This window comes from Miniopterus natalensis, chromosome X (genome assembly GCF_054644295.1).
Source record: "Miniopterus natalensis isolate mMinNat1 chromosome X, mMinNat1.hap1, whole genome shotgun sequence".
NCBI lineage: Eukaryota > Metazoa > Chordata > Mammalia > Chiroptera > Miniopteridae > Miniopterus > Miniopterus natalensis.
This window is the reverse complement of record NC_142103.1, coordinates 16,365,319-16,390,826: the sequence shown is the minus strand read 5'-3', so window position 1 is coordinate 16,390,826 and position 25,508 is coordinate 16,365,319. Positions and strand designations below refer to the sequence as shown.

The following is a 25,508-nucleotide window of genomic DNA, read 5'->3' as shown; positions in this document are numbered from 1 at the left end:
GATTAAAACTTGGTTTTTAAAAGGAGATTAAAACAACAACAACAACAAACCTGGTTATCAGACTAGCTTGGCTTCTAACCTCAGTTTGTGTTCCACTTATGTTTGTGAGAGCTTGAACAAGCTGACTGACCTCTCTAAACCTCAATTTCCTTATTTGGAAAACAGGGACTATAGTAGTGGCCACGTTATAGGACTTTTATATGGATTAACCAGGATGATACATTTGAAAAACTTTGCACAGTGCCTGGCACACAGTAAATACTCAGTAAACATTAATTACTCTTCTAGTGATTATTATTACTATTTTATTAGACATTTAACTTTTGAGCAGCTCTAACCTGATTTGAGCTAGAAAATCCTATCATTATTTGCTCTGTTTCATAACAGACTCTCATGTTCTATCTTATCTTCCCCTCCAATGTGTTCCGCAGCTTTTATTTTTTAGGAAGAATTCCATAAAGAGTCTGTGCTTATGGAACCCTGGGCCACTTTTGGAGATTGAGAGAAAGTTGGAGGCATATTCTTACATGGAAAATAAATCCATTTTCTGAGGAGTTCAGTTTCCACAGATATTCACTAAGTGTCTCCTGAACGCCAACAGCAGTGTGCCTGAAGACGGGAAGCAAAGACACTAGCTCTTCCTGCACTCTCAAATGGCTGTCTAATGGCAGTGACCAGAAGAGGTGGGCTGAAATCTTGTGGAATTGACTGGCAAGACAAGGCACTCTAGGGCTGGAAATCCCAGGCCAGCCAGTTACTTCATTTAGCTCCCTCGCATTTCCTTCCATTCCATTCTGTTCAACTCCAACTCATTCACTTTTCTAACACTCACTGAGTACTTTTGTCAGATAAATAAGAAGATAGGGCCCTGCCCTCCAGGAACTCATAATCTAGTGAAGGAGGGATGGACTGTGGGTTAAGGACTACAGGTATAAGCAAAGTGCTATAGGAGCAGAGAATAATTCATTTTTTATGATATCCCTGGCTCTGTTATTTATAGACTGTCACCTGGAGCTAGTCCCATAGCCACTCTGTGCTTTGGTTTCCTCATCTAAAAAAAATGGGACTCAAGGTTGGCCGGCATGGCTCAGTGGTTGAGCATCGACTGACCCATGCACCAGGAAGTTGCTGGTTTGATTCCACCTACATGGGTTTTGGGCTTGATCCCTAGTAGGGGTGTGCAGGGAACAGCCAATCAATGACTTTCTCTCATCATTGATGTTTCTCTCTCTCTCTCCCTTTCCCTTCCTCTCTCTGAAATCAATAAAAACATATTTAAAAAAAATTTTTAAAAATGAGACTCATAATGGTAGCTACCACACATGGCTGCTATGAAGATTAAATGAGATAAGGTACAGGCATACTTCGGAGATATTGTGGGTTCAGTTCCAGACCACCGCAATAAAGAGGGTATCGCCCACAATAAAGCAAGTTGTAATCTATTTGCTGGTGGAGGGTCTTGCCTTCAATTTGTAAAACACGCAACATCTGTGAAGTACAATAAAGCAAAATGCCATAAAATGAAGTGTGCCTGTATGTGACTTCATAAAGGAGGCTGCTAATTACATATTAGGTCTAAGATTTCACAGAGGTGGAGACATTTTAACATGAGTTCAAAAGATAGGTAGAGTTCATCAGGCAGGAAACTAATATCTATTGAGTCCTGTCTGGAAGAATTCACTCACCTGGATGACAGGTTGATGAACTCAGCAGTGTCTCTAAAACTACCTTATCTTTGAAAAACAGTTTAATTCAGAGAAGCACTTGTCCTCCATTTTGGTCACAATAATGTTTTGGAGTTTGGTAGAGCTCATCTCATTCCCGTTTGAGAGAAAGGAAACTGGAAGCTTAGAGAATTGTATGGACATGTCCCCTGATAGAGCCAGGACTAGCCCTCAGGTCCCCTGACTAATAGCTGGGGTACTCTCAACCATGCTTTGCTGCATTTGTGGCCAGTGTTTGTAAGAATAATGACCTTCATAGCTGCCCCCCAAGGAAGAAGTTCTCTGTAGGGATGGAGTGAGAAGTCCTGTTTGAGGAAGAGCTGAGGGGTTGAAAGTAAAGAAGAAAAAAATCAACAGAACTTCCTGAAAATGGGCAGCTGCTTCTTTCTTTCTTTCTTTCTTTCTTTCTTTCTTTCTTTCTTTCTTTCTTTCTTTCTTTCTTTCTTTCTTTCTTTCTTTCTTTCTTTCTTTCTTTCTTTCTTTCTTTCTTTCTTTCTTTCTTTCTTTCTTTCTTTCTTTCTTTCTTTCTCTCTCTCTCTTCTTTCTTTCTTTCTTTCTTTCTCTCTCTCTTTCTCTCTCTCTTTCTCTCTCTCTTTCTCTCTCTCTTTCTCTCTCTCTTTCTCTCTTTCTCTCTCTCTTTCTCTCTCTCTTTCTCTCTCTCTCTCTCTCTCTCTCTCTCTCTTTCTTTCTTTCTTTTTAATATATCTTTACTGATTTCAGAGAGAGGAAAGGAGAGGGGGAGAGAGAGATAGAAACATCAATGATGAGAGAGTCATTGATCGGCTGCCTCCTGCACGTCCCCAACTGGGGATGGAGCCCGCAACCTGGGCATGTGCCCTGACTGGGAATACGAACCCCGATCGCCTGGATCCTAGGTCAATGCTCAACCGCTGAGCCATACCCGGCCGGGCTGGGCAGCTACTTCTAATCAACTGTTTGCTCTCCTGAGGCCTCGGAAAGATAATCTCTAAAGGGAACCTTCGTGCACTGCTGGCGGGAAGGCAGATTGGTGCAGCCATTGTGGAAAGCAGTATGGAGTTACCTCAGTAAATTAAAAATGGAACTGCCTTATGACTCAGCGATTGCACTTCTGGGAATATATCTGAAGAAATCCAAAACACTGATTTGAAAAAATATATGCACCCCTATGTTTACTGAAATGCTATTTACAATAGCCAATGTTTGGAAGCAGCCCAAGTGTCCATCAGTAGATGAGTGGATTAAAAGCTGTGGTACATTTATACCATGGAATACTATGCAGCTGTAAAAAAGAAGGATCTCTAACCCTTTGGGACAGCATGGATGGACCTGGAGAGTATTATGCTAAGTGAAATAAACCAGTCAGAGAAAGACAAATACCATATGATTTCACTTACATATGGAATCTAATGAACAAAATAAACTAAGAAACAAAATAGAAACAGACTCACAGATACAGAGAACAGACTGACAGCTGTCAGAGGGGAGGGGGGTTGGGGGACTGGGTGAAAAAGGTGAAGGGATTAAGAAAAAAATAATATTTATAGACAGACAACAGTATGGTGATTACCAAAGGGAAAGGGGAATGGGAGGAGGTCGGAGAGGATGAAGGGTGGATAAATGGTGATAGAAGGAGACTTGACTTGGGGTGGTGAGCACACAATACAATATACAGATGATGTGTTAGAGAATTGTGCACCTGATACCTATATAATTTTATTAATCCATGCCACCCCAATAAATTCAATAAAAAACAAAAAAAGAAACAAAAATTAATTAATTATCTTTTAAAAAGAAAGGTCATCTCTGTGGTCACCCCTCTAGAACTGCATGGATTCATGGAACATTCAGACCTTTGTACCTCCAGCTTGATTCCCATCACCTGAACAAAGAACCAGTTTACTTTATTTTGGCTTCCCTCCATTTGTAGAAAAAAAAAGACAGATCCTTAGAAATCAAAATCAGAGTGTCAAGGGCTCTTTTTGGGCTATGCCCTATACCCTATGCCTATTTCCATCCATTGCCCCAGAGACCCAGTGCTGAGGCTCAGAAGGATTAGTCATTCAATACAGATCAATTGGACACCTACTCTGTGGCAGGCACTGTGTTGGATCTGTGATTTGGAGGCCAGGAAGTGGGGTGGGGTATGATACCAAGACCAATAAGATTCAGCCTCTGGAGCGATAATTAGGTAAACTGGTCCACAATCTCTTTCCATAATCCTGAAATCCCCAAAGCTCTTAAAACCAAAAGGTTTTTTTTGGTAACTGACTTGGTGACAAAACCAGACCTTAAACTGATAGGTCTTAAAAAAAATATATCATCTTTATCGACTTAGTGTAAAGGTTCACAGTTTATTGTAGAAATATGAAGGTGCTCGATTATGGGGTGTTTCTTAAGACCCCACTGGGATGTTAGATAACATATGATATACGTACTATATTGTTTTCTAAAATAAAAAAAGTCTAAATTCTCAAACACATCTGGCCCAAACCAAGGGTTCAGATACGAGATTATAGACCTGTATAAACAAAGCTAAATGAGAATATAGCCCAACAGCCCACAAAGAAGGAGGTGAGAATTTTCTAGGAATTGTGAGTAGGAGGAATCTATGGTAAGGAGTTCAAAGACAGTAGACACCACTGTGGATCCTAGTAGTTAAGAAATGTCCCTGCTGTGTTGTTAAGTTGGGATAGGACAGAGCATTTAGATATACAGAAAAAGAAAGCAGGGCAGACGTTCCAGGCCAGGGGTAACAGTGAGAGTGGCGGCATTAGGCAGAGAAGCCCAAGTCATGTTCGGGGCACTGTGAATTGACAATTTTGGCAGAGGAGAGGTAATGGGAATCCAGGCCGAAGGCATCTTTGGAGAGCTTTGAATGGCAATGCTAAATAGGTAACAAGGAGCCAGTGAAGGTTAGAACCTTCTGACATTATAAGTCTTATCTAGCAAATCAAGCTTCATGTCTCATCTTTAAGTGTCCTTACTAAAGTAGAAATTTTAATTTAGAATGATTTTATATTTTAGAAACATTTTCAACAAGAGGTGGACAAAATTTCTCCCTAATTCATAATAAACCACCAAATCTCAGTATCCAGAGCTCCTTGCATTTCCTGAACATTCAAGTGAGTCAAAACTTGGTTGGAGGGGGAGAAACAAGACGGCCGCATAGGTAACAGCTGCACCCGCTGCCTCCCGCATCCACATCAAAATTACAACTAAAATACAAAATAACCATCACTCAGAGCCTCCTGAAATCTGGCTGAACAGAAACCCTACAACCAGGGAACTGAAGGAGCATCAAGAGTGGTAGGAGGAGTGGAGACGCAGGCGGATAGGGGCTGAATCGCAGAGATGCGGCCACGGGCCCACACCCAGTGCCGCGGTTTAAACCCAGGAGGGAATCTTGGCGGTGCGGGTTTCCCGGAGAAGTGAGGGGTCCCAGCCCCATAGCAGGCCCCCAGCCCAGGGCTCCAGGGCCTGGAAGAGACATCCCCACAACTCCGGGCTATGAAACCAGCGGGGACTGTCCCTGAGGGTTGTGGGGCTGCGGGAGCCCCAGGCAGCTCCGCTTAAAGGGCCCGGCACGGACTCACTCAGACGCTCCCTCTGAGCCCAGTGCCGGGCAGCAGCTTGAAGGGACCCTGGGACATTTGAGGAGGAAATAACTTGCCTGAAGCAGGGCGAGAGCTGGAGGGGCAGCTTCCTCACAGGCAGAAGAGCTGACAGAGGCCATTGCTCCTCTGGCGAGTCCTCCCCCCACAGAGCTGGTAGGCAGGCACCATATTTGAATCTCCAGCACCTGACTCACACCTTTGACCCTGCTCGGGTGATTTCCGGAGGCCCCACCCCTCCCTGCTTGCAGGCTCATCCAAGCCATTTCCAGTGGCTTTTCTGTGCAAGTGGCCTCTTGAGCCTCATGTTTAGCACTTTCCTAAAATCTCTCAAACAAGCAGCAGCTGCCCCATAGTGCTTGATAAGTGGCCCCAGGCCTGGCACTAGTGGCAGCCTGCATTGGCTTATAGCTTGGCCTTTCCTGGACACCTCCAAGCCCAGCACAAGTAGCAGCCAAGTACGGTTTGCTGTGTAGCTCATGCTGGGTGGCGCTGAGCAAGGCACTGGCAGAGGCTGACTTTGCAACTCCTGGGAGGCCCCAGAGACAGTGCACCTGGTGGTCAGACTCGACCATGCTGGATTACAACCCTACCACATCCACGAGTGACACACTCAAGGGGCGCACCTGGCGAACACCAAAGCCCCACTGAAGTAAATCCTGCTCCATAGGGGTATCTCCAGCACAGCAGCTCTTTGGCTGTAGTTGCAGCTGGTCCTCACAGCTGATTGGCCTGGGGGGTCAATTCCTCCCAGTGACGCCAACAGCAACCAAAGCTCAACTATAACAGGACAGTGCACACAGCCTACACAGGGGAGCACCTAGAAGGTCCAGCTCAGGTGACTGGGGAGGCTGAGCCACTGGACTCTACAGGACACCTTCTACACAAAGCCACTCTACAAATTCCAGGAGACATAGCAGCTCTACCTAATACATAGAAACAAACACCTGGAAGCAGCCAAAATGTGGAGGCAAAGAAACATGTCACAAAGGAAAGAACAGAAGAAATCTCTAGAAAAGGAACTAAATGAAATAGATCAAAGCAAGCTAACAGATACAGAGTTCAGAATAATGGTTATAAGGATGCTCAAGGATATTAGTAAGAGTATGACAAAAATAATTGAGAAAATCAATGACATAATAAAGAACCCATTTGAAATGAAGGCTACATGAACTGAAATGAAGAATAATTTACAGGGAATCAATAGTAGAGTAGAGGACACTGAGAATCAAATCAGTAATTTGGAACACGAAGAAACAAAAAACACCCAATCAGAAGAACAAAAAGAAAAAAGAATCCAGAAATATGAAGATAGCATAAGAAGCCTCTGGGACAACATCAAGAGGCCCAACATTTGTATTATTGGGGTGCCAGAAGGAGAGGAAAGAGAGCAAGAAATTGAAAACCTGTTTGAAAAAATAATTACAGAAAACTTCCCCTACCTGGGGAAAGAAATAGACTTACAAGTCCAGGAAGCAGAGGGTCCCAAACAAGAGGAACCCAAAGAGGCTCACAACAAGACCCATCATAATTAAAATGCCAAAGGTTGCCCCGCTGGGCATGGCTCAGCGGTTGAGTATCGACCTAGGATCCAGGAGATCGGGGTTCAATTCCTGGTCAGGGAACATGCCCGGGTTGTGGGCTAGGCAGCCAATCAATGACTCTCTCATCATTGCTGTTTCTATCTCTCTCTCTCCCCCTTCCTTTCCTCTCTCAAATCAATAAAGATATGTTTAAAAAAAAATGCCAAAGGTTAAAGACAAAGAGAGAATCTTAAAAGCAGCAAGAGAAAAGCAGTTAATTACATACAAGGGAGCACCCATACGACTGTCAGCTGATTTCTCAACAGAAACTTTGCAGGCCAGAAGGGAGTGGCAAGAAATATTCAAAGTGATGAAAAACATGGAACTACAACCAAGATGACTCTACCCAGCAAAGCTATAGAATTGAAGGTCAGATAAAGAGCTTCTCAGACAAGGAAAAGCTCAAGGAGTTCATCACCACCAAACCAGCACTACAGGAAATGTTGAAGGGTCTTCTTCAACAAGAAGCTTATGAACAAAAGAATCTGATGAACTAAATAGATCCAGAGACATTGATGCATGTATCAGACGATCATATTTCAGAGGGAAGAGGGAAGGGGGGGGTGGAAGGTGGGAAGAGATTAACCAAAGAAGTTATATGCATATATGCATAACCCATGGACACAGACAATGACGGGGTGAAGGCCTGGGGAGGGGGTGGGAGCGAGGTGGAGGGGGCCAATTGGGGGGGGGAATGGGACACCTGTAATACTTTCAACAATAAAGATAAAATTTTAAAAACCCCACAAAAACAACTTACTTGGATTTATCAAGGGTATTTACCTGTGAAACTCAAATCACACTGGCCTAAAGAAGGCTTCTGGGCTGATTATTTTGAATGATCCCTGTTGTCCGTGTCTCCTGATATAATTTTCAATTAACTGACCCCATATCCCCCAGGGAAATGGGGAAGAAACTCTTGGTTTCTTTCCTGAAAGAAAACCCAGGCTGGTGTGGGCCCTATCAGTACAACAGCTGGGGAGAGGGTTCGAGAATGAAAGGCCTTCCTTCCTTACTGACCAGGTGGCCAACTCCATCTTGTGGGTTGCTTGGGAAACACATTTCGAGGCCTCTGTCTTCTGGATCTAAAGTTAGAGAATTACAGCAAAGGAGCAGGTTCTCTCCCATGCCTTTTTCACTTCATACCACACAGGCTCTTGTTTTTTTAGGCCTCCAGAGTAAAAAGCTCACTGGAACTCTTTTGGAATAGACTATGTCTTAAATGGTCTAGGAAAGTAAAAATGCTAAACTGGTTTGTCTTTCTTTGGGGGTTTTAATTTTTTTTAAATTGTAAAATTCAGCCTATATAGATGAGCATATTTTAAGAGATGCATGTGTACATTTGTGTCTTAGGGTGATGATACCACATTCCAGCTCAGGTAGAGTAGCTAACACTCTATTATAATGCACCTCATTGTACAAGGGTGTGTCTTTTGGCAAAATAAATATGTCCCATGAAAGTTTCACATAACTTAGAGTTATGCAAATGCTATTATATTTTAAAATGCCTGAGCTCTCAATATTTAAATGAATTGTATGGTAAGTCTTCTTTTAATCTAATAATTGCTCCCTAATTTGCCTGTTTTGAAATTTAACTTCTCATACATTGTTAATACATTTAACTAGAGTCCAAAACAGCAGGGTTCCAAATAACCTGAACTTTTTTCACAGTTCTATACAATAGTATTTTATGTTCAAATCGACCAGTTTGACAGTGTAGGATCTTAAAATGCCACATTATGCTCATTTTGGTTCGATTGCTAAGCATACTTTATTTAGTGTGTTGTAGTTCTCCAGGTGGTTGCTGGTCCACCTGAATTAGACTCCCCTGTGGTGTTTATTAAAATGCAGATTCAGCCTGGGGGTGGGGTGGATGCGGGGTGGAGGGGATCAATGGGGGAAAAGGGGGAACATCTGTAATACTTTGAACAATAAAGATTAAAAAAAAGGAAAAATAAATAAATAAATAAATAAATAAATAAATAAATAAAATGCAGGATCAGCATGTCTTACTTTTCTAATCAAAGGTTAGCTCAGCAAAGGAAAACTCAGGTCCTTGGGTCCCACTCAGACCTACTAAATCAGGATCTCTGGGGGTAGGGAGCGCAGCTCGGTATTTTCCACATTTTCACCAAGTCATTCTTGTGCATGCTAAGGTGGGGAAACTGCTGGCTTGGAGTTTATATAGCACCTTAATAACCAAACTATTCAATTAGTAAAAGTGTCCCATTCTCGGGCGTTTACTGTTTTCAGAGGTATGAATGGTAATTGTATTTGTTACATCGTGATCTGACCTATAAACTCAAATGGATTTTTCTGCTTTTCAATCTGTAATTTTCCCCTTCGCTTTCTATAATTAAAACCCATTTTGATAAAAAATCAACATGAACTATGAGAACAAAATTTTAAAGGTTAAACCACGGGGCACACTGTCTGTTAAGGATGGCTCTCCTATTAACATTTCCAGATTAGCTTTTAGTGAAAAGCACACACAGAGACACACGCCCCCACTGCTTCACTTTGCAGCTCTAGCTGAACATCACGTACTCAAATAATAACAATTTTGCACCCTCCTTCCTTTGTTAATGCATCCCCACCTAGCCACCCACAGTGAGATATTCTACAGAGAAAGTTCATGACCACCTTTCCTGAATAGGAGTTCCTACTCTTAAATCACATGGAAAATACTTTCCCTTCACCCGTGGAGAGTTTGAATCTTGGCTTGAGCATTATTAGCTCATCAGTCAGAACTATTTCACTAAATGCAGCTACCTGAAGCACACAAAGTCACACGGACTCTAGATATTGCTTTTCCAAGCCACCAAATTGCAATCTCCCTCCCTTTCCTCTCCCCACTTGCCCCTTGCTTGTGTTTAAAAATAAAATCCAATTCTGCTGACGACTGGTTTCCTTCCCTCACCACAGGAAGTGGACTGGGTGAGTTCTCACATCACGTGTTTAACAAAGGGCACCAAACTTGTCTGTGGGACACCTGCCCTTGGCTGCTGGGGGCGGGAGGGGGAGCCCTGCCAGCCCAAGAGCTGTAAAGGGAGGTTCCCAGGCAGCCTTCAGCTCCTGGGAGTACAGCCCACGTCATGCCCCACCTTTGCTAGCGCTCTTGAGGAGGCTGACTATGTAATTGATGACCTAAGCAACAGGCGTCTGGCTTGGTCACTGCTGGTTTGTCAAAGACATCTATCTTTAACCGCTTTCCCTCTCTTTGCTTCTTTCTCCCTTCCCACCTCTCAAAAGAAAAAAGGAAAAAAAAAGAAAAGAAACAAAACAACAACAAATACGTCTCACCTCTTTGTTATCCTAACATTAAAAAAATAAAATAAAAAATGAACCATCCTAAAATTCTTTCCTGCTTGCCAGCAATTACAATTGGGAAGTCAGTTGATATTGAAAATATGATCCAACTTCTAGAGTTAGATTTTGGTGTTTAACAGAAGTTTGTATAGATCAAAATGAGGTTTCTGTTTGTTTTTCTTTTCTCCCCCCGCCCAGCTTTATTGAGGTATAATTGATAAATAAAATTGTATATATTTAAAGTGCACAGTGTGATGATTTGATATAAAATGAGGTTTTGTATGTAAAGAGCGCAGCAGTTTCCAAAGTGGGTTGCATGCACCCTGGGAATTGGGAAAACAGTCCACCAAAGTATAGAAAGAAACTATTTGAATTCTTGTTTCCTATCTATTGTTTATCTAAAATAATAAGAAAGGAACTAAACGTTACAAATGTTCAGTAAACAGACTGTCACTGGCGCCCTCCCTCGGTGTGAATGTCAGACAACAAGGTGAGCTATCCTGAGGGAGGAGGGCAAGTTCCAAGCAGCAAAGGGTTGATGGTGGGGTGTTTTTACATGTACCTGGATTGTCTTATCCAGTTTTAACTAAATTAGTCCCAACAAAATGGACAAGTAGTTTGGAAAGATTCCTACTGAGAAACCACAAATTGAAGATGACCTTAGTAATGTAAGCAGAAGCCAGCAACAAGAAAACGGTAGAGCTGACACTTCTAACTCGCAGGGTGAGCTTCTTGTCAGCCACATGGTGAGAGCCACATTCAAAAGCAATGATGCCAATGGCAATCTAATCACATTTGATAAGAAGTCAGCCAAAAATATTCAAAATTATCTAGTGGGTTATTTGAAATAAGAATTTATAGTCACTGTCTTTACTGACAGACTTCATGTGATGTGCATATCATCCTCTGAAATTTAGTGAGTGTTAATATGAAGATATTAAAATTAGTGTTGATTTCACTTTTATCTAATTTTTAAGTTTCCACTTTGTATGTTTTATAAACATGTACATAATTTACAAATGAATAAATATACATATTGTAGGAGTAAATATTCTACATATTTTTCCTAATAAGAGTGATCACTTTGGAGATCAGTGCTGTTGGTCATGGAGTGTCAAGCTGTCAGAGTCCTGGGATTTCAGGTAAGATCAGGAGGCTTCTGTTATATATTGGGAAGCAGATGCTCAGAGAGAAAAGGATCTTAGCCTAAGGTTAACACTGCTAGTTAGTAACATCTCCTGGACTAGAAAACCTAGGTTCCAAAGAGTGAGATGACTTGCTCAAGATCTCACTGCTAGTTAGGGGTGGAGAGTCTTGGTCCAATGCTCTTCTTCTTTTTCTTTTTTTTTAAAATATATTTTTATTGATTTCAGAGAGAGGAAAGGAGAGGAAGAGAGAGACAGAAACATCAATGATGAGAATCATCAATCAGCTGCCTCCTGTACGCCCCCTACTGGGGATCCAGCCTGCAACCCCGGCATGTGCCCCAACTGGGAATCCAACCATGACCTCTAGGTTCATGGGTCAATTCTCAACCACTTAGCCACACTGGCCTGGCCAGGGCTCTTCTTAATGGATCCAGAATTGTCTTTGTATATACATATAGAGATATATAAAGGAGGAAAACTGAGCAAACACCAGAAACTCAAACCGAATTGAAAACCATCAAAGTAGAACCCGAATGTCTGCAGCCAGCAAGCTACTGAGACCCACCTATATTTTTGATACTTACAATAACTCCCGGGTAATAACCTCCAACAGTCACATTCTGGGTCCTGGTGGTTGCAGCAAGGCCCACGGTGAGAATTAACACGGACACAATAAGCAAAGTCACGGTGACATATATGGAGTTTCGTTTCCTCCGATTGAAGGCTCCTGAAAGTACATGGAGAAATTGAAATTGGTCATTTTGGCTGGGGAAGGGACAGACACAAGAAAAAATCACTAGGAAGGTTTTCCTTTCCTATTCTTACTGGTAACCGGGGTTATCTCTGAGGAGTGGAATTATGGGCAAGACATGGAGCTTTAGTTTTTTGGCGGTCATCAGGTACCACATTCACAATAAAAATATCTATTTCCAGTTTGAAAATAAACAACAGAAGAAATCTTTCCAGTTACATAAAAACAAAACACATTTTTGTGCTTTCGGCACTCTGTAAAAGATTTTGTCAGACCCACTTAGTAGACTGTTTTTCAGGTTAAATTATAAGGCATATGATAAATGGGAAGTGTACGTGTGGAGGTATTAAATAAAAATATCTTAAAGCCAATGTGCAACTAAGAATGGCTTTTCTCATAAGCTGGAGACATGAAATTTCATTTTAGTGTAAATATCAGAACCCAGCTAGGAACTGGGGTTCTTTTTTCATTTATTTCTGACATTTGCCTCGTGTATCAACTTTAAAACAGTGTGTTGGCAAGATTTGTCACATAACAAATGTGTATAATAAAGTAAGTGTTCGGAGGCCATTAGTCCACAAAGATATGTATCGGGGGAGTCGGATGGGGAGGATTATAACTTATACACATATAAGCTTATGTGAGGGCGACATACATATAAATGATGGTAAAACCTTCTCCCACTTGGTGCTTATCAGACATGATAGCGCAAACCAATATTTTTTTTTTGAAAACAGGCTTATTAAGTCAGGTAGAAAAATTATATCTAGACTCATTTTCAATTTAATTTTTTTTAAAGGAATCAAGCACTGCTCCATACTCTGCATGCATTTCTCTGGCCTGGGGAGAGGGCTCTCAACAGGAAATACCAGGGATGAATTACCCTATGAGAGTCTAGCTCTATAGTGAGGAGAATGAAGCAGTGGGGAGCCTTCCAATGGGGTCTCCCACCCATTGGCGTGACTGTCATTTTTGGGCCTAAAGAGGCAACTTGGGTCTGTTTGTTGGACCTGATCACTCGGGGAGGCCTCACTGCAGCCTCAGGAAGCAGCTGCCAATTGAAGCCTCCCAGACCACAGCACTGGGAAGGAGGGGATGAAGAAAGAGGGAGGGGGCAGGGAGGGAGAAAATCAGCCGAACTCAGGAGGCCTGGTGGTGGAGACAGGGAGGGGTGGTTGCTCACCCTTCAGCCCTCAGCAGACATTCCCTTCTATAGGGAAGGGAATCGTCAAGAGTGACACTCTGGGTTAGCCCCACCATTCATCTCGTCTTCCCCAGTGCTATCCCCGCAAGGCTCCAAGGGAGGTGGGAGGGGCTGGCGGTCTCCCCTGACGTCAGCCTTGAAAGTGAGGGGTATGACTCATCAGGGTCATTTCTAATAGGACATTAGTCTAAGACTATTTTACATTGAAATGTAGAAGTGGCTTGAGCGTTTATAGGTGCCCACGTACTAAAGTACCCTATCGAACCCGGGAGGAGAGGTAAGGAGAGTTGGGAAATGAGCTCCCTTCCAAGGGGGCCTAAGTCCAGCCTCCAGGAAACCTGAAAGGACCATTAGAGACACCTGTGACACCAGGGCCCTTTGTGTGAGAGGGCCATTTGGGATGCAAACGGCAAACTGAAGGGTGGTAAACAGGGTGAGCGAGCCTGGAAGAAGCCGGACTACAAGTGGTGAGGATGGGGAAGCAGGACATGTTTCATCTGTTTACCTTGAAGGTTGGTTATTCTTCCTCTGGATTTCGAGGGAACCTAAATGATTCTCTAAAGCAGGGTCCATAAGTCTATTTGATGATAGATACTTCTCCGTGAATCTTCTAGTTAGTTCCACAGAGAGGCTGAACTTACCAACATCCCCTCCCATTCCTGTCTGCCTTTCTGCTTTGTCACTCATATCATCTCTGCCCCAAATTGGCAAAAGAGAGCGAGGGAACATCTGGATATACCAAGGGTATTTTTGTGACACAGCCAAGTGTCTCAACACCTCACAGGTTATCTTAGAGACTTAATTGGGGGAGTGTATGTGTGTACGGTCTTTCTGATTTTTTTCTATCACTCACCTACTCCTTCCCCACTAACTGGCTTTTGATCCTATTCACAACTCTTGGGTCTCCTTTGCAAATATCACTCTAACTCTTAAAAGCACAGGAGCCAGGTTGGGAAAGTGACTCAGCAAACCACATGGTGTCATTTGAAAATCTATTGTTTGTCCTGCTTTAGAACCTGAATTGAAAACCCAGTCAGCTGAGAAACCCAGGCAAAGATCCTAGTGCTCCACTGGGGCCTTGCCTCTAGGTAGGATTTGCTTTGGGTAAAATTCCTAAGAAAACTCTTCCTTCACTAGGTTGAATATCTATTCTCTGTCTCCTCCTCTTCCCTTGTGTCACCCCTTATTTTACACTATAAGGAGCATACTTGTGTAAAACAAAATTATTTCCAGTTGCACTTGGGAAGTGGACCATTTTAAGGAATGCTGGGGGTGAATCCTTCTGGAAAGTGAAGCATTATCCTGCCATTTATCTTTAGTGTCAATTTGACTTAAAAGTCACAGCTACTTAGAGCAAGACACACCTGTTCTCTGAAGGTGTGGCCCGGGCTCCTAAAAGGCAACTCATTGAGCCTGCTTAGGACATTTTCCTGGTGGTTGTTTGATTTTGGAAAGAAGTAGAGCCCTGTTCTTATTTGGGTACAATTTGGGACCTGCCTTAGATGCTCCTGTAAACACAGGATCATCTGATTCCAATTTTCTTTAGTTAAATGAACATGTCAAAAAACCTTGGAAACCATGAGGTTCTTAAGTAAAGCAGCAGGTACTTGAAACACAGTGCCTACCCCAATGTTTGATACCTAGCGAGCAGTCAATACTTGTTGAATAAACAAGAGGCAACGTCTCATGATTGCTTCCTTTTAATAAAAAAGGTCACGGAGGGTGGGGGTGGAATTGTGTGAATAAATATGGGTTACATTCATAGAATTGATTTTTTAAAATAGGGTACACCTGATGGCTCCCCAGAACTAAAAGCCTTCTCGCCAACTACTGTCACAACCCCAGTGTCTCTCACTAGCCTTTCTACTTGGTATCCAGCATATTTCCGTTCCAGTAACAACAGCCACCCCTGTAACCAACAGCAATGGGAGAGTCTGAAATCCTGTCATTGGCGTTGCCTGCCTCCCCACTCCCTGGCAGCCTCCCTGCAGAACTACTGCAGACCTCCCTCTCCGCAGTGTCCCACCTCCACCCCAGATTCTTGAGGACCAGGGTGTTCAGCTCTATAAGTGCCCAATTATTTGTTGTCTCCACCCTTCCAAATACAGCCAGCTTCTCCATCCTCTGGGTTTGCCCCCTGGTCAGAGTCCCCCCACCTCCACACAGCAGTTTCTGAATCTTGGTCTTTCCCTTCCTCTGAAACCTGTTCAAAACTCACCTCCTCTTCCAAGTTTTTCTTGACCTAGCCCACGCTACTGGAATCACTCATTATTTTATGTCCCTTTGTTCCTAGGTACCTTACTCAATAAGTATATTAATTATAACTGTTACAATTATCATTGTAATTGTGGTTCTGGTCCACAATCCATCTGATGTCCACCAGCTTCAGGATCAAGTATCTGACAGGAACCAAGGTGTGGGTTGCCAGCAGGTAGGATGATTGTCTGCTCACTTGTGTTTTACCTTGTACTCTTTCTTGATTACCCTCTTGATGACAAGGTGTGTAATCTGAGTGCATCGAGGATGCAGACTCAGCATCCTGTCTTGTGTACCGTGTTGTTGATGACTAATTCTCGAGGCTGAGCTTTTGAACTGATTAGGATTTTCTTACCTTAATCAGCTTTGCCACACAGGGAGGGTCCCAGGAAATCCCAGCCTTGAGCATCCTGGAAACAGGTGGCTGCCCACAGAAGAACCTCAAGGCTCTGTCAATCTCCCAAACATTTCCTTAAAAGCACTGAAATTCCCCCACCCTCTTTCGTAAATCCTCGACCAGAGACACCCACAGGTGAATTACAAATGTGTCATTTGGGAGGGAAGGAGTGTGCCCTGCTGTAGTAGAGGTGCCTTAGCGCCTGGGGGCGGTGTTGTTAAAAGGGAGAAGGGGGTGCTGGAATCGGATGAAGGGGCGCTGGAGTCAAATTACCATCTTTCTATTGTCAAGAACCTGCTCCGCTCCAAGCTTCGGACTAACCGCTCATCCGCAGGCAGCCAGTAAGCCTACAGCACAGACACCTTGGTTCAATGTATCTGTGTGTTTAAAATTTTATTGTTTTGGCTGCGGTTGTGCCTTTCCTGTAGGGAGAATCCCCTCAGAAATGCTGCCCTTGGAGGCTGCAGCATTAACCTCCCCACCCCCCTTCCACTCCCCCAAGCAAAGGAAGGTGGCTTTGCCAGGGCTGAGTTAAGTGGGAGTAGCTCCTAAGTAGCCTAGACGCTGATTCAGGCCTGGGCTGCACGGGACCAGCGCCAGGGAACTCCGGAGAGATTCCCCTATCCAGTGCGAAAACCCAGGGTTACCACTCCACTCAGGAATTTGCTCGAGCCCTGGGTCTGCCAACTCTCCAAAGAGGGATGCACAGAGTGGACTTCCACGTCCATAAGGGATCCATGATTCTTTTCCCGCAGTGTCTGGACGAAGCGCACTCAGTTTCTTGCTGCGCAGACCTTTCAGGAAACGCAAGATTGGCTGAGGGCCCCTGGGAACCCAAGAAAGAATCTCTTCATCTTGTTCCCCAAACCCACAGAGCAGTGTGCCAAGTAGCAACGTTTTAAGCCCTTGGCTACTAACATGCCTACTCCTCCGCAGGCGGACGGACCGCGCTGGGGGCCTGCTTTGCAGGTGGCTGTGGTGGCTGCAAACGAGGTGCTGCAGAACCCTAGCACCACCACCCCCCACCCCGCCAGCCCTCTCGCGCAGCTGCCTGGCGTCAGTCGAGCCAGGGCAGTTTTGGCGCCACAGCTGGCCAAGGCGAGGAGTGCATTGTGTGTGCGCGTGTGTTGGGGGAAAGAGAGCTCGGGGGAGTCTGGTACTGCTGGGTTCCATTTCGGACCTGAGTCCTTGGCCTAATTTGTACCACGTTGCAAATAACTATGACCTTTAAAAGAAGAGCAAATTCTTATACTGAATATGCAAAACCAATAAAAATACGGATCTTTCCACCATCTAGGAGACCATCTTTTCTGACGCCCCTCCATGAACAAATTCTGTTGAGACCGAGTCTCTTGCCAGCAATGGGGAGCTCACAGAGGGGGTGCAATCCTCTCTCCGCCCCTCCCCTCGAGATGTTCCTGCAAATTCTTCGGAGAAGACCTGAGCAGACTGGATGGCAGAAATTCAGGATGGAGGGATTTTGCAGAATGCAAAGTATGTTGGAAAGAGAGAATTCGATTTGGTTAAATTGTATCCGAGGCGAATTTTAAGATGAGGAGGGATCAGGGTTTAACAATCTCCTCCTGCTCTCCTGGGCTCCAAATTAATTTCTCCGCCCAGTGAAATCATAGGGCTTGGGAAGGTGCCTCATAGCTGAGAGGACTGGGTTTCTGTTTTGTTTGTAACTATCAGAAAGCAGCTTTGAGGGGCGGCCAAATTGGTGCCTGGAGGTAGCTGTCCCCCAGTTTTGTTGAGGAAAGGTGTTGAACCAAATCAGGCTAGTGGGTCCCCCCTCCCCCTCTATTCTACCCAGAGAGGGAAAGCGCGACTTCAGAAGAGACGCGGGCTCGCGCTCGCTCTTTCTTTCTCGCGCTCTCGTCCCCGCCCCCCCCTCCCCATCACAATCACGCACATTGCTTTTTGTTATTTGGAGCAGAATAGGAATCAAATTCAAGGAATGTTGGTCCTGCCACTGCAGACTGCAAGGCTGGGCTGTCTTGAGTGATTCTTCAGGAATTCCCCTCCCGCCAGCACCCCTCTGTTCCTCTCCCACCCGCCCATCCCCCAGGGTTGCGCAAACCTCCCCATCTGTGAGGTGCAAGTCAGCTCCCCTCCCACTGCAGCTCAGAATTTCAGAGCCGCTCCGACAGAGTTGGGAGGGGGCGAGGACCCCACACATTCTAATTATCCTTAGTCTAGAGCTCTTAGAAGTGACGCGCACTTTGCAAAGAGGGAGCGTCGAATGGAAAGCGAAGGCGCAGGTTGCAGGGAAGTGTTTTGATCCCAGACAGCTGGGATTTACCACCGGCTGCAAGTCTGTCGACACTCACACAAACACGCTCACACTCTGGGCAGGGAGATTCCAACGCCTGCTGGGCTCTCCAACCTCAGCGTGTCGCCCCCTCCCCCGCTGGGCCGCTCCCCTGGGGCTCTGGTCCAAGTCCCAGAGGCTGGAGCATGCTGACCCCCTCCTCAGCCCCGCTTCCACGCTCTCCCGGTGGTCAAGACTCTAGCAGTACAGAAGGCAGCGCACTTGCCCATCGCTACCGTGGCCCCTAGGAAGGGCGGCTAGACTTACCCATAGAGTCGGGCAGGGACATGTCGCTGGACCGCTGCTGAGTCAGGGACTGATGCATGGTGAAAGCTGCCCAGCTGCCCTGGCCAACGATGCTGCTTCAGGCACCCCTGGCTCAGGGCGCCCCGCAGAGCATCTTACTCCGAGGCGGCTGCTCCTGGTCCCTCCCAGAGCTGAGAGAGACTGCCTGGGTTTTCGAGCTGCAGCCCAAGTGCCGCCTCCTCCCTTCCCCTCTTCTCCCTCCCTCCTTTTCTGCCTCCCTCTGGCTCGGGAGGCAGCAGCATTGGCGGCCCAAGCAGCGGTGTGCGCTTGCGCAAGACCCCCCCTCCCTCCCCCCTCGACCCCCCCATCCTAGTTATCCACCTCCCAGCCTCCCAAGCCAGACAGGGAGCCGTTTTAGCCCCTTGGGGCCAGGGCTTCGCAGAGAAAGAGGGGGACGCTACAGCCTGGGGCCAACTGGCCTTCTCTGTAGTTTGGAGAGAGGGTCTTGGGCAAGCATCCTATTCTAGGATTTGTAATTGGGGAGTGGGCAGAGTCAGAGGTTCAGAGCTGAGGAACACACACACACACACACACACACACACACACACACACACACACACACACATATTTGTGCAGGTTTGGTCTTAGTGCTTCCAGAATGACATAATGGACCTGGAGATGATCCAGAGAAGGGCCACTCTATAATCAAGGGGATGGAGGAGGGTGGAGGGGACTGCCATATGAAGATAGATTAAACAAACCCTGACTCTTTAGTCTAGAAAGATGAAGGCTAGGAAGGGATGTGACCAGAATGTATAAAATTATGCAGAGATGGAGAGAGGGAACACAGCCTTATTCACCACATCTGAGAATTCTAGAACCAACAGCACCCAAGAGCTAGAAGGAGATTCAGCTAAAACAAATCTGGCTCTGTATCAACTCCCCAGTTGTGCTTTTGTTGAAGGAGTTTTTATGTCAAATATCTCATTTTCTCATATTAGCAGCCATGCAAGGCAGAAAGAAGAGGTATCAAGAACCTCATTTTACAGATGAAGAACCTGAGTCTCAGAGAAGGGATGAAAATTTCCTGTAGTCACTCAGCTAGTAAGTGGCAGAGGTGGGATTTGAACCCAGATGTGTTAGACTCCCAGGTCAGTGCTCCTCCCACTATGGCAGCTGAAAAGTAATATCACTGTAGATGCCATATTGAAAACCTAAGGAATTCATAAGCCCCAAGAGGTGCAACAGGATGAAAACACAAGTAGCTTTGGAAAGAGTGAAAAAGTCATGGCTGAGAGATCCACTGGGGATTGCTAAGGGAAACTGGGGGTGACGTGGGAATATCTTTGATCTTGGAGGACAGCCAAGTCCCTCCCAACCTGTCTTTCCAAACCCCATTAGGATATTGGGCTGGAAGCACTATGTTTTTAGCCCAGAAGGGTGGTGCTGGTGTCCTCTAAAACAGCGGCAGAACAGGATGAGTCTTCTTAGGAGTGCCCCAAGACATCTGCCTGGTGGCCGAGGGAAGAAGAAGGTGAAGAAGGGGTAACAATGGATGCCAGCTCCTTCTAGAAACTCAGCCTCGTGCATCCCAGGGAACTGACCTGTTTGAAGGCACCCATTCCATCACAGTGAGAGCTGCCAGGTTCCACTTGCCAGGCCTCCTTCCAACCACCTGCCCCTGATGATTGCTGCAGTCCTGTCTCCATGACACCCTCCCCCCCCGCCCCGAAACGTGCAAAAAAAAAAAAAAAAAAAAAATCCACCTCAGAACCAAGTATAAAACTTTTCTGAGATTTGATGAAGTGTACTTGGTTTTCCCCAGCTATGGCTTGCTAATCTACTCTGAGGTTTTGTTTCCTTTTGCAGGAAATGGAATCAAGGGCCCTTGCCCTTTCCCATCTTCCAAAGGAAGAAAAGATACTTCCTGAAGGTTAAAAAGGAAGCCCTTTGTAAGAACTTGGGCACACCCCAGGGGCCAGGCTGAATGCCGTGTCAGGTATTATTAGCAGCCCTACACTATAGATGTGTCTTAGAAATCTGTGATATATGTCCTAGATAGAGACAAGATGCCCAGTGTTGTAGAAGGGTGTGTCTTAAGCATGCGTGGCTTACGTGTCAGTCTCCATGAGCTCCACAGAGGCAGAGAGAAATCCCATATGTACACTCTTGCCATGTTTGTCTTCAGGTCTGTTTACTTACCTCTTCTTCCCTCCACTCTAAAAACACTCTGACAATCAGCACAGAATTCTCAGGAGTACTTCATAATTAACTGATTTTGTTCCAGTGAAAGTAGCCTGGAAGAAAAGGAGGTTTTGTACAGGCTGGAAAAGACTGTTTTACACCTTCTTTAGAAATTTTTGGCTTCCCTATAGCAACCATATAGCTAGAGATCTCTATTACTCATCAACTGACACAGAGGGCCTACATAATGTGACCTTTATAATCAAAGCCATATTCTATTAAGGTGCCCTTAATGGAAGCGAGCCTTGCTTTATGCAACATCTGTATTCCTGAGTCCTACGTGAAGATTAAACACTATTTTCAAAATTGCTATAGAGCTGGCTATTTAAAAGACTTGCACAATGTATATTTCCCTTGGACTGTCTCTTGAGGTACCTTATGGGACTTGGAACACAGCAGGCTCTCAATCAAGTTAACAATGACTTTGAGACCAGTAGCAGTGACAATAGCACCTGCTGTGGCAGCTCAGAGAGTAGTAGCAGTCTTCTCCCCGAGGATAGTATGCTTCTTTGGACAAAGGAAGAGCTGATAAGTGAAGGACTAGAATGGGAACTCAGGAAGGAAAATCTCACATTTCAACCAAGCCTGGCACAAAGACCCCCAAAAGAAAGTTTAACTCAAAATGAGCTGGACAATTAAAAAGCAGAGGCAATTTTTCATGAGCTCCATTCTGATTTTATTCAAAACACATGTGGATTCGATACATTAATAGACTAATAACACCTGACTGGCATTGACTTAGGAACCTGGAGGTTATGGTTCAATTCCTGGTCAGGGCACATGCCTGAGTCGTGGGCTCAGTCCCCAGTGGGGGACATGCAGAAGGCAGCCAGTCAATAATTCTCTCATCATTGATGTTTCCCTCTCTCTCTCTCTCTCTCTCTCTCTCCCCTGCTCTCTGAAATCAATAAAAACATATTTTTAAAAAATAGACTAATAGCAAAACTAACCAATAGGCAATCAATCCACCTAGATGAAAGAACAGGTCTTTCTTGACAGTGAAGGCTACTATCACACACACACACACACACACACACCCACCCACCCACCCCCCCCCCAGCCATTCTCTCTCGATCTGATTACCACCCACCTCTCAGCTCCCAGATTTGAGTTGACCAAGGATATAAAGGAAGCTTCAGAATAATGGAGAACCTCAAAGAGTCTAAATACCCAATTGAGGTTGTAGTTGTGCCCACTGGACTACCTTAGGTTAATGCCTGATACCCAGTGCCCATGCCACAAGCAGCTGAATCTTAACTGAGGAGAACCATGATTGATGATGTGATTTCAGCCATGAAGCCTAACTGGTTCCCATTGTCAGCTGGTCATTTTCTTTGGGTACCAGGAAAATCATCACAGCATCAGGGGAAAAAACTGGTACTTGTCTTTACTTTGTTATTGTTTTCTTCCTATTCTGAGACCTGCTTCAGTTACCAAACACTGTATCATGAGTGTTTTCCAAAACCAATAAAAAATGTTTGATGACATGATTTTCAATGGATGGAGCATCATTTATTTACCATTCCCTATTATTGAATATTTTAAAGGTTTTTAATTTTTCAGCATTATAAATAACATGATGAGCTACATCTTTGCATCTTTGTTACCATGGGATACAATATTGTGGTGGAATTATTGTTTCAAAAATTCCAAATATATTTTTCTAATTAAAACATTTTTTCAACATGCATATAGTGAAGTGTCTTAAGTGTACATATCAATGATTTTTAAAAAATATATACACACCCTTTTAACCATCCAGATCAAGATGCTGAACCTTTCCAACATACCAAATGGCTCCTTTGAACCGTTCCCAGGCAATAATCCTCTTAGAGATAACCACTATTCCGATTTTTATCATCAAGTTGAAATATTTTTAATGCTTTTAATACATATTGCCAAACTGTCTTCCAAAATGTTTGTAGCAAAGTACATTCCCACCAACAGCAAGTAAAAGTGTCTGGGTCCTTACTCCTTCTTGGCTTTACCTGGCAAAGGAGATGTGTTAGCACTTAAGACACACCCAGTTACAGTTAGCAACAGGCAGGGCCAGTCAAGAAGCTGCACTGGAGTTTAGCTGGGCACTAGGCAGCCAGTGGGAAGCACATCTAGGAGCCGGAGGCTGAGTGCAGTCCCAGTAGGCAGGCAACACTGTGTCATAGTCCATAAGTACCTTAGAGACCTGCAACTTCTCAGCTGTTTTCATTGTCCTATTTATTATTGTTCTCTGTTGCACATACCCAAAGTCTCCTTTTTATGTGGTTATCAAAATATCTCTAATGATCACTTAGTTATGCCTGGTACATGGTAGGCACTTAAAATACTTGGTGAATACATGGCACTTGTAATCTATTGCTTTTTTCTGCTTACTAGAACAAAACATGACACTATAAAAAGTCCCCAGGTTGCAGAGGTACACAGTGCAGCAAGCTAGTCTCTCCCCCACAATCTTCCTCTCCAGAGATAACAATTTTCCAGTGTGAACTGCATTTTTCCTGATTTTTTTCTCCATATATAATTTTACTTTTGTTTATTTGTTTTGAGAGTTAAATATTCCTTTTAAAAAGCAAACTTTTTAAAATAATAAAATATATTTTTGTCAAGCATGGTAAGTTGCATTTAAAAGCTCACAAATACACCATATCCAAGTCCACCTTGAATCAATCAAACTCAACAGCAGTTCATTCTTGTACAATAAAACTCCCTTCAACTTATATTACAATACCTACCTAGTTCTTATGGTCAGGGGATGAAAACTGCGTTTCATTTCTGATCACTAATGTGTGGTGAAGAGCATCAGGAGAACTATATGAAAATGAACATAAAGAAGTTATTCTGATTTGAAAGTGCATTGTTTAGAAACATTGACAAAAACATCAAAATGATACAGGTATACAGACTTCTAGTAGATTTTTGATAAGCAAGTTCAGAAGAACAATTTGTTTCTTACTACACAGAGGAGGTCATTTCTTTTTAAGATCAAAGCCTTTTTATTTATTTTTTTCGCAGAATCTCACATTTTCCTAATTTGAAGGCATAAAAGAGCAAAAGAGGATAATAATGTATGCAGCAATGAATATACTAGAGAAATCTTGATATTCAAAAAAGCTAGATAATGCTTTTGGGAATTTTAGAATAAATACAACAGAAGTTAATAATCACAAATGTTAAGGTTAGAGCGAGGTCAGTCAATGCATGAACATAATTAACGTATTTTATACAGTAAACTATGCATTGAGGCAAAAATCTATATAGAAAAATTCACCCTATATATTACTTTTCAATCAGGATAAAAGGGCAGGAGATGAAGATGAGCAACCTTAAGCCCATAGGAATGGGTTGGAAGATCACTAAGGGGGTCTCACAGTTGGGATGGCCTGGTTTACCTGCCAGAGATGGTGGTTGCTGATAGGATTCAGTTAAGCTGTAACTGCCCTGTTTTTCCCCTCTAATTAATTACAGAGCTCAGTACATCCTTTTCCTTTATCCCCGTCAAAAAACATTCATTAAACACCTAATTAGATGTGGCATTGTTGCAGGCAGGGGGTGTGTGGATGTCCAACTGCTTGGTTCAGGTCTGGACTAGAGAGGATTTGTGTATTCAGTAGTTTCTGGGAATCAGTAGATTTGCTCCCAGTTCACACTGCTCTCCAGAGCCTGTACAAATGTTTACACTCTGTGACCCAGTAATTCCACTTCTGGGAATCTGTACTAAAGAAAGAGAAATCTGGACTGAAATTTATGTGCAAGGATGTCCATGGCAATATTATTTATAATAAGGGTAAAAATTGGGGAAAACCCCTGAAATGCCCCAAATTAGGGGAATGATTAATTAGATGACACCACAGTCATAAGATGCATATATTATATATAGCTATTACAATTGTGTTTTCAAGTGGTAGGGACATAGAAATATCAGTAATAGGAGGAAAAGCAGCCTAAATACTGCATGTAATAGTTTGATCCCAATTTTATTTAAAATTGCATATATATGCAGAGAAAAATGACTAGAAGGGAAGCCATGAAAATATTCACTGTAGTTATTTATGGGAGGTGGATTTACAGGTGACTACATTCTTCTTTATACTTTTCTGTATCTTTCAAATATATTCAGTGAGCATGTATTATTATTAAAATCAGCAAAAAACCCCTCCAAATTCCATTTTATAAATAAGCAAGTGAATGTTTCATTAATTGGACTCTCTTCTCCCTGAGGGCTGCTCAGGACCCACCTCTCTCCCTCTCCCTCTCTCTCTCTCTCTCCCTCTCTCCCCCCCATCACACACACACACACACACACACACACACACACACACACACACACACACCCCACACACACACACACACACACACACACACTGTTCTGCTTTTAGTCTTCCTTGCCTAAGTGCAAGTTTAGGGCAATATGTCACCTCTCTCAAGGGAGTTTGTATTGCTCTTTCATTGTGTGATTAAAGCTTGTTAACAATGGCAGGTGGGCAAGTCCTTTTTCTGGTTCAGTTCTTTCTATGCCCCTGGAATTACACCGGCAGGGGGCTGTCTACTCTGTGGATTGCCTGAAGGGAACAGCTTTCTGGAAAACTGACCTGCCTGGGAAGATAAAGGAATCCTGCCTGGGATGGGATGGTGGGAATTCGAGGGAAAGACAATAGAGAAAGGGATAAAATGAGCGACTTTGTTTATTAGAGAGGATTCCTTTGGTAAGGTTGTATTTTAGTGTCTTTCTGTTTAAAAGAAATGCC

The 25,508-nt window shown here is 43.9% G+C and overlaps 1 protein-coding gene and 1 long non-coding RNA gene across 3 annotated transcripts in view; both read right to left on the bottom strand.

Moving 5' to 3' along the window:
- The window catches only part of TMEM255A (transmembrane protein 255A), a 51,980-nt gene extending 33,344 nt beyond the window's left edge, over positions 1–18,636 (bottom strand). For both annotated transcript variants that reach the window (XM_016214060.2, XM_016214061.2), the window contains exons 1-2: positions 18,544–18,636; positions 11,942–12,084 (exon numbers count right to left, since the gene is read on the bottom strand). In XM_016214060.2, coding sequence (XP_016069546.1) covers positions 11,942–12,084; positions 18,544–18,601 — 201 coding nt within the window. In that variant the 5' untranslated portion in view covers positions 18,602–18,636. The remainder of the gene's footprint in view (positions 1–11,941; positions 12,085–18,543) is intronic.
- Positions 18,637–20,362: 1,726 nt separating this feature from the next.
- Positions 20,363–25,508, bottom strand: part of LOC107537936 (uncharacterized) — a 37,235-nt gene continuing 32,089 nt past the window's right edge. The window contains exons 3-4 of the long non-coding RNA XR_001603273.2: positions 23,496–23,571; positions 20,363–20,819 (exon numbers count right to left, since the gene is read on the bottom strand). This is a non-coding gene — a long non-coding RNA (uncharacterized LOC107537936). The remainder of the gene's footprint in view (positions 20,820–23,495; positions 23,572–25,508) is intronic.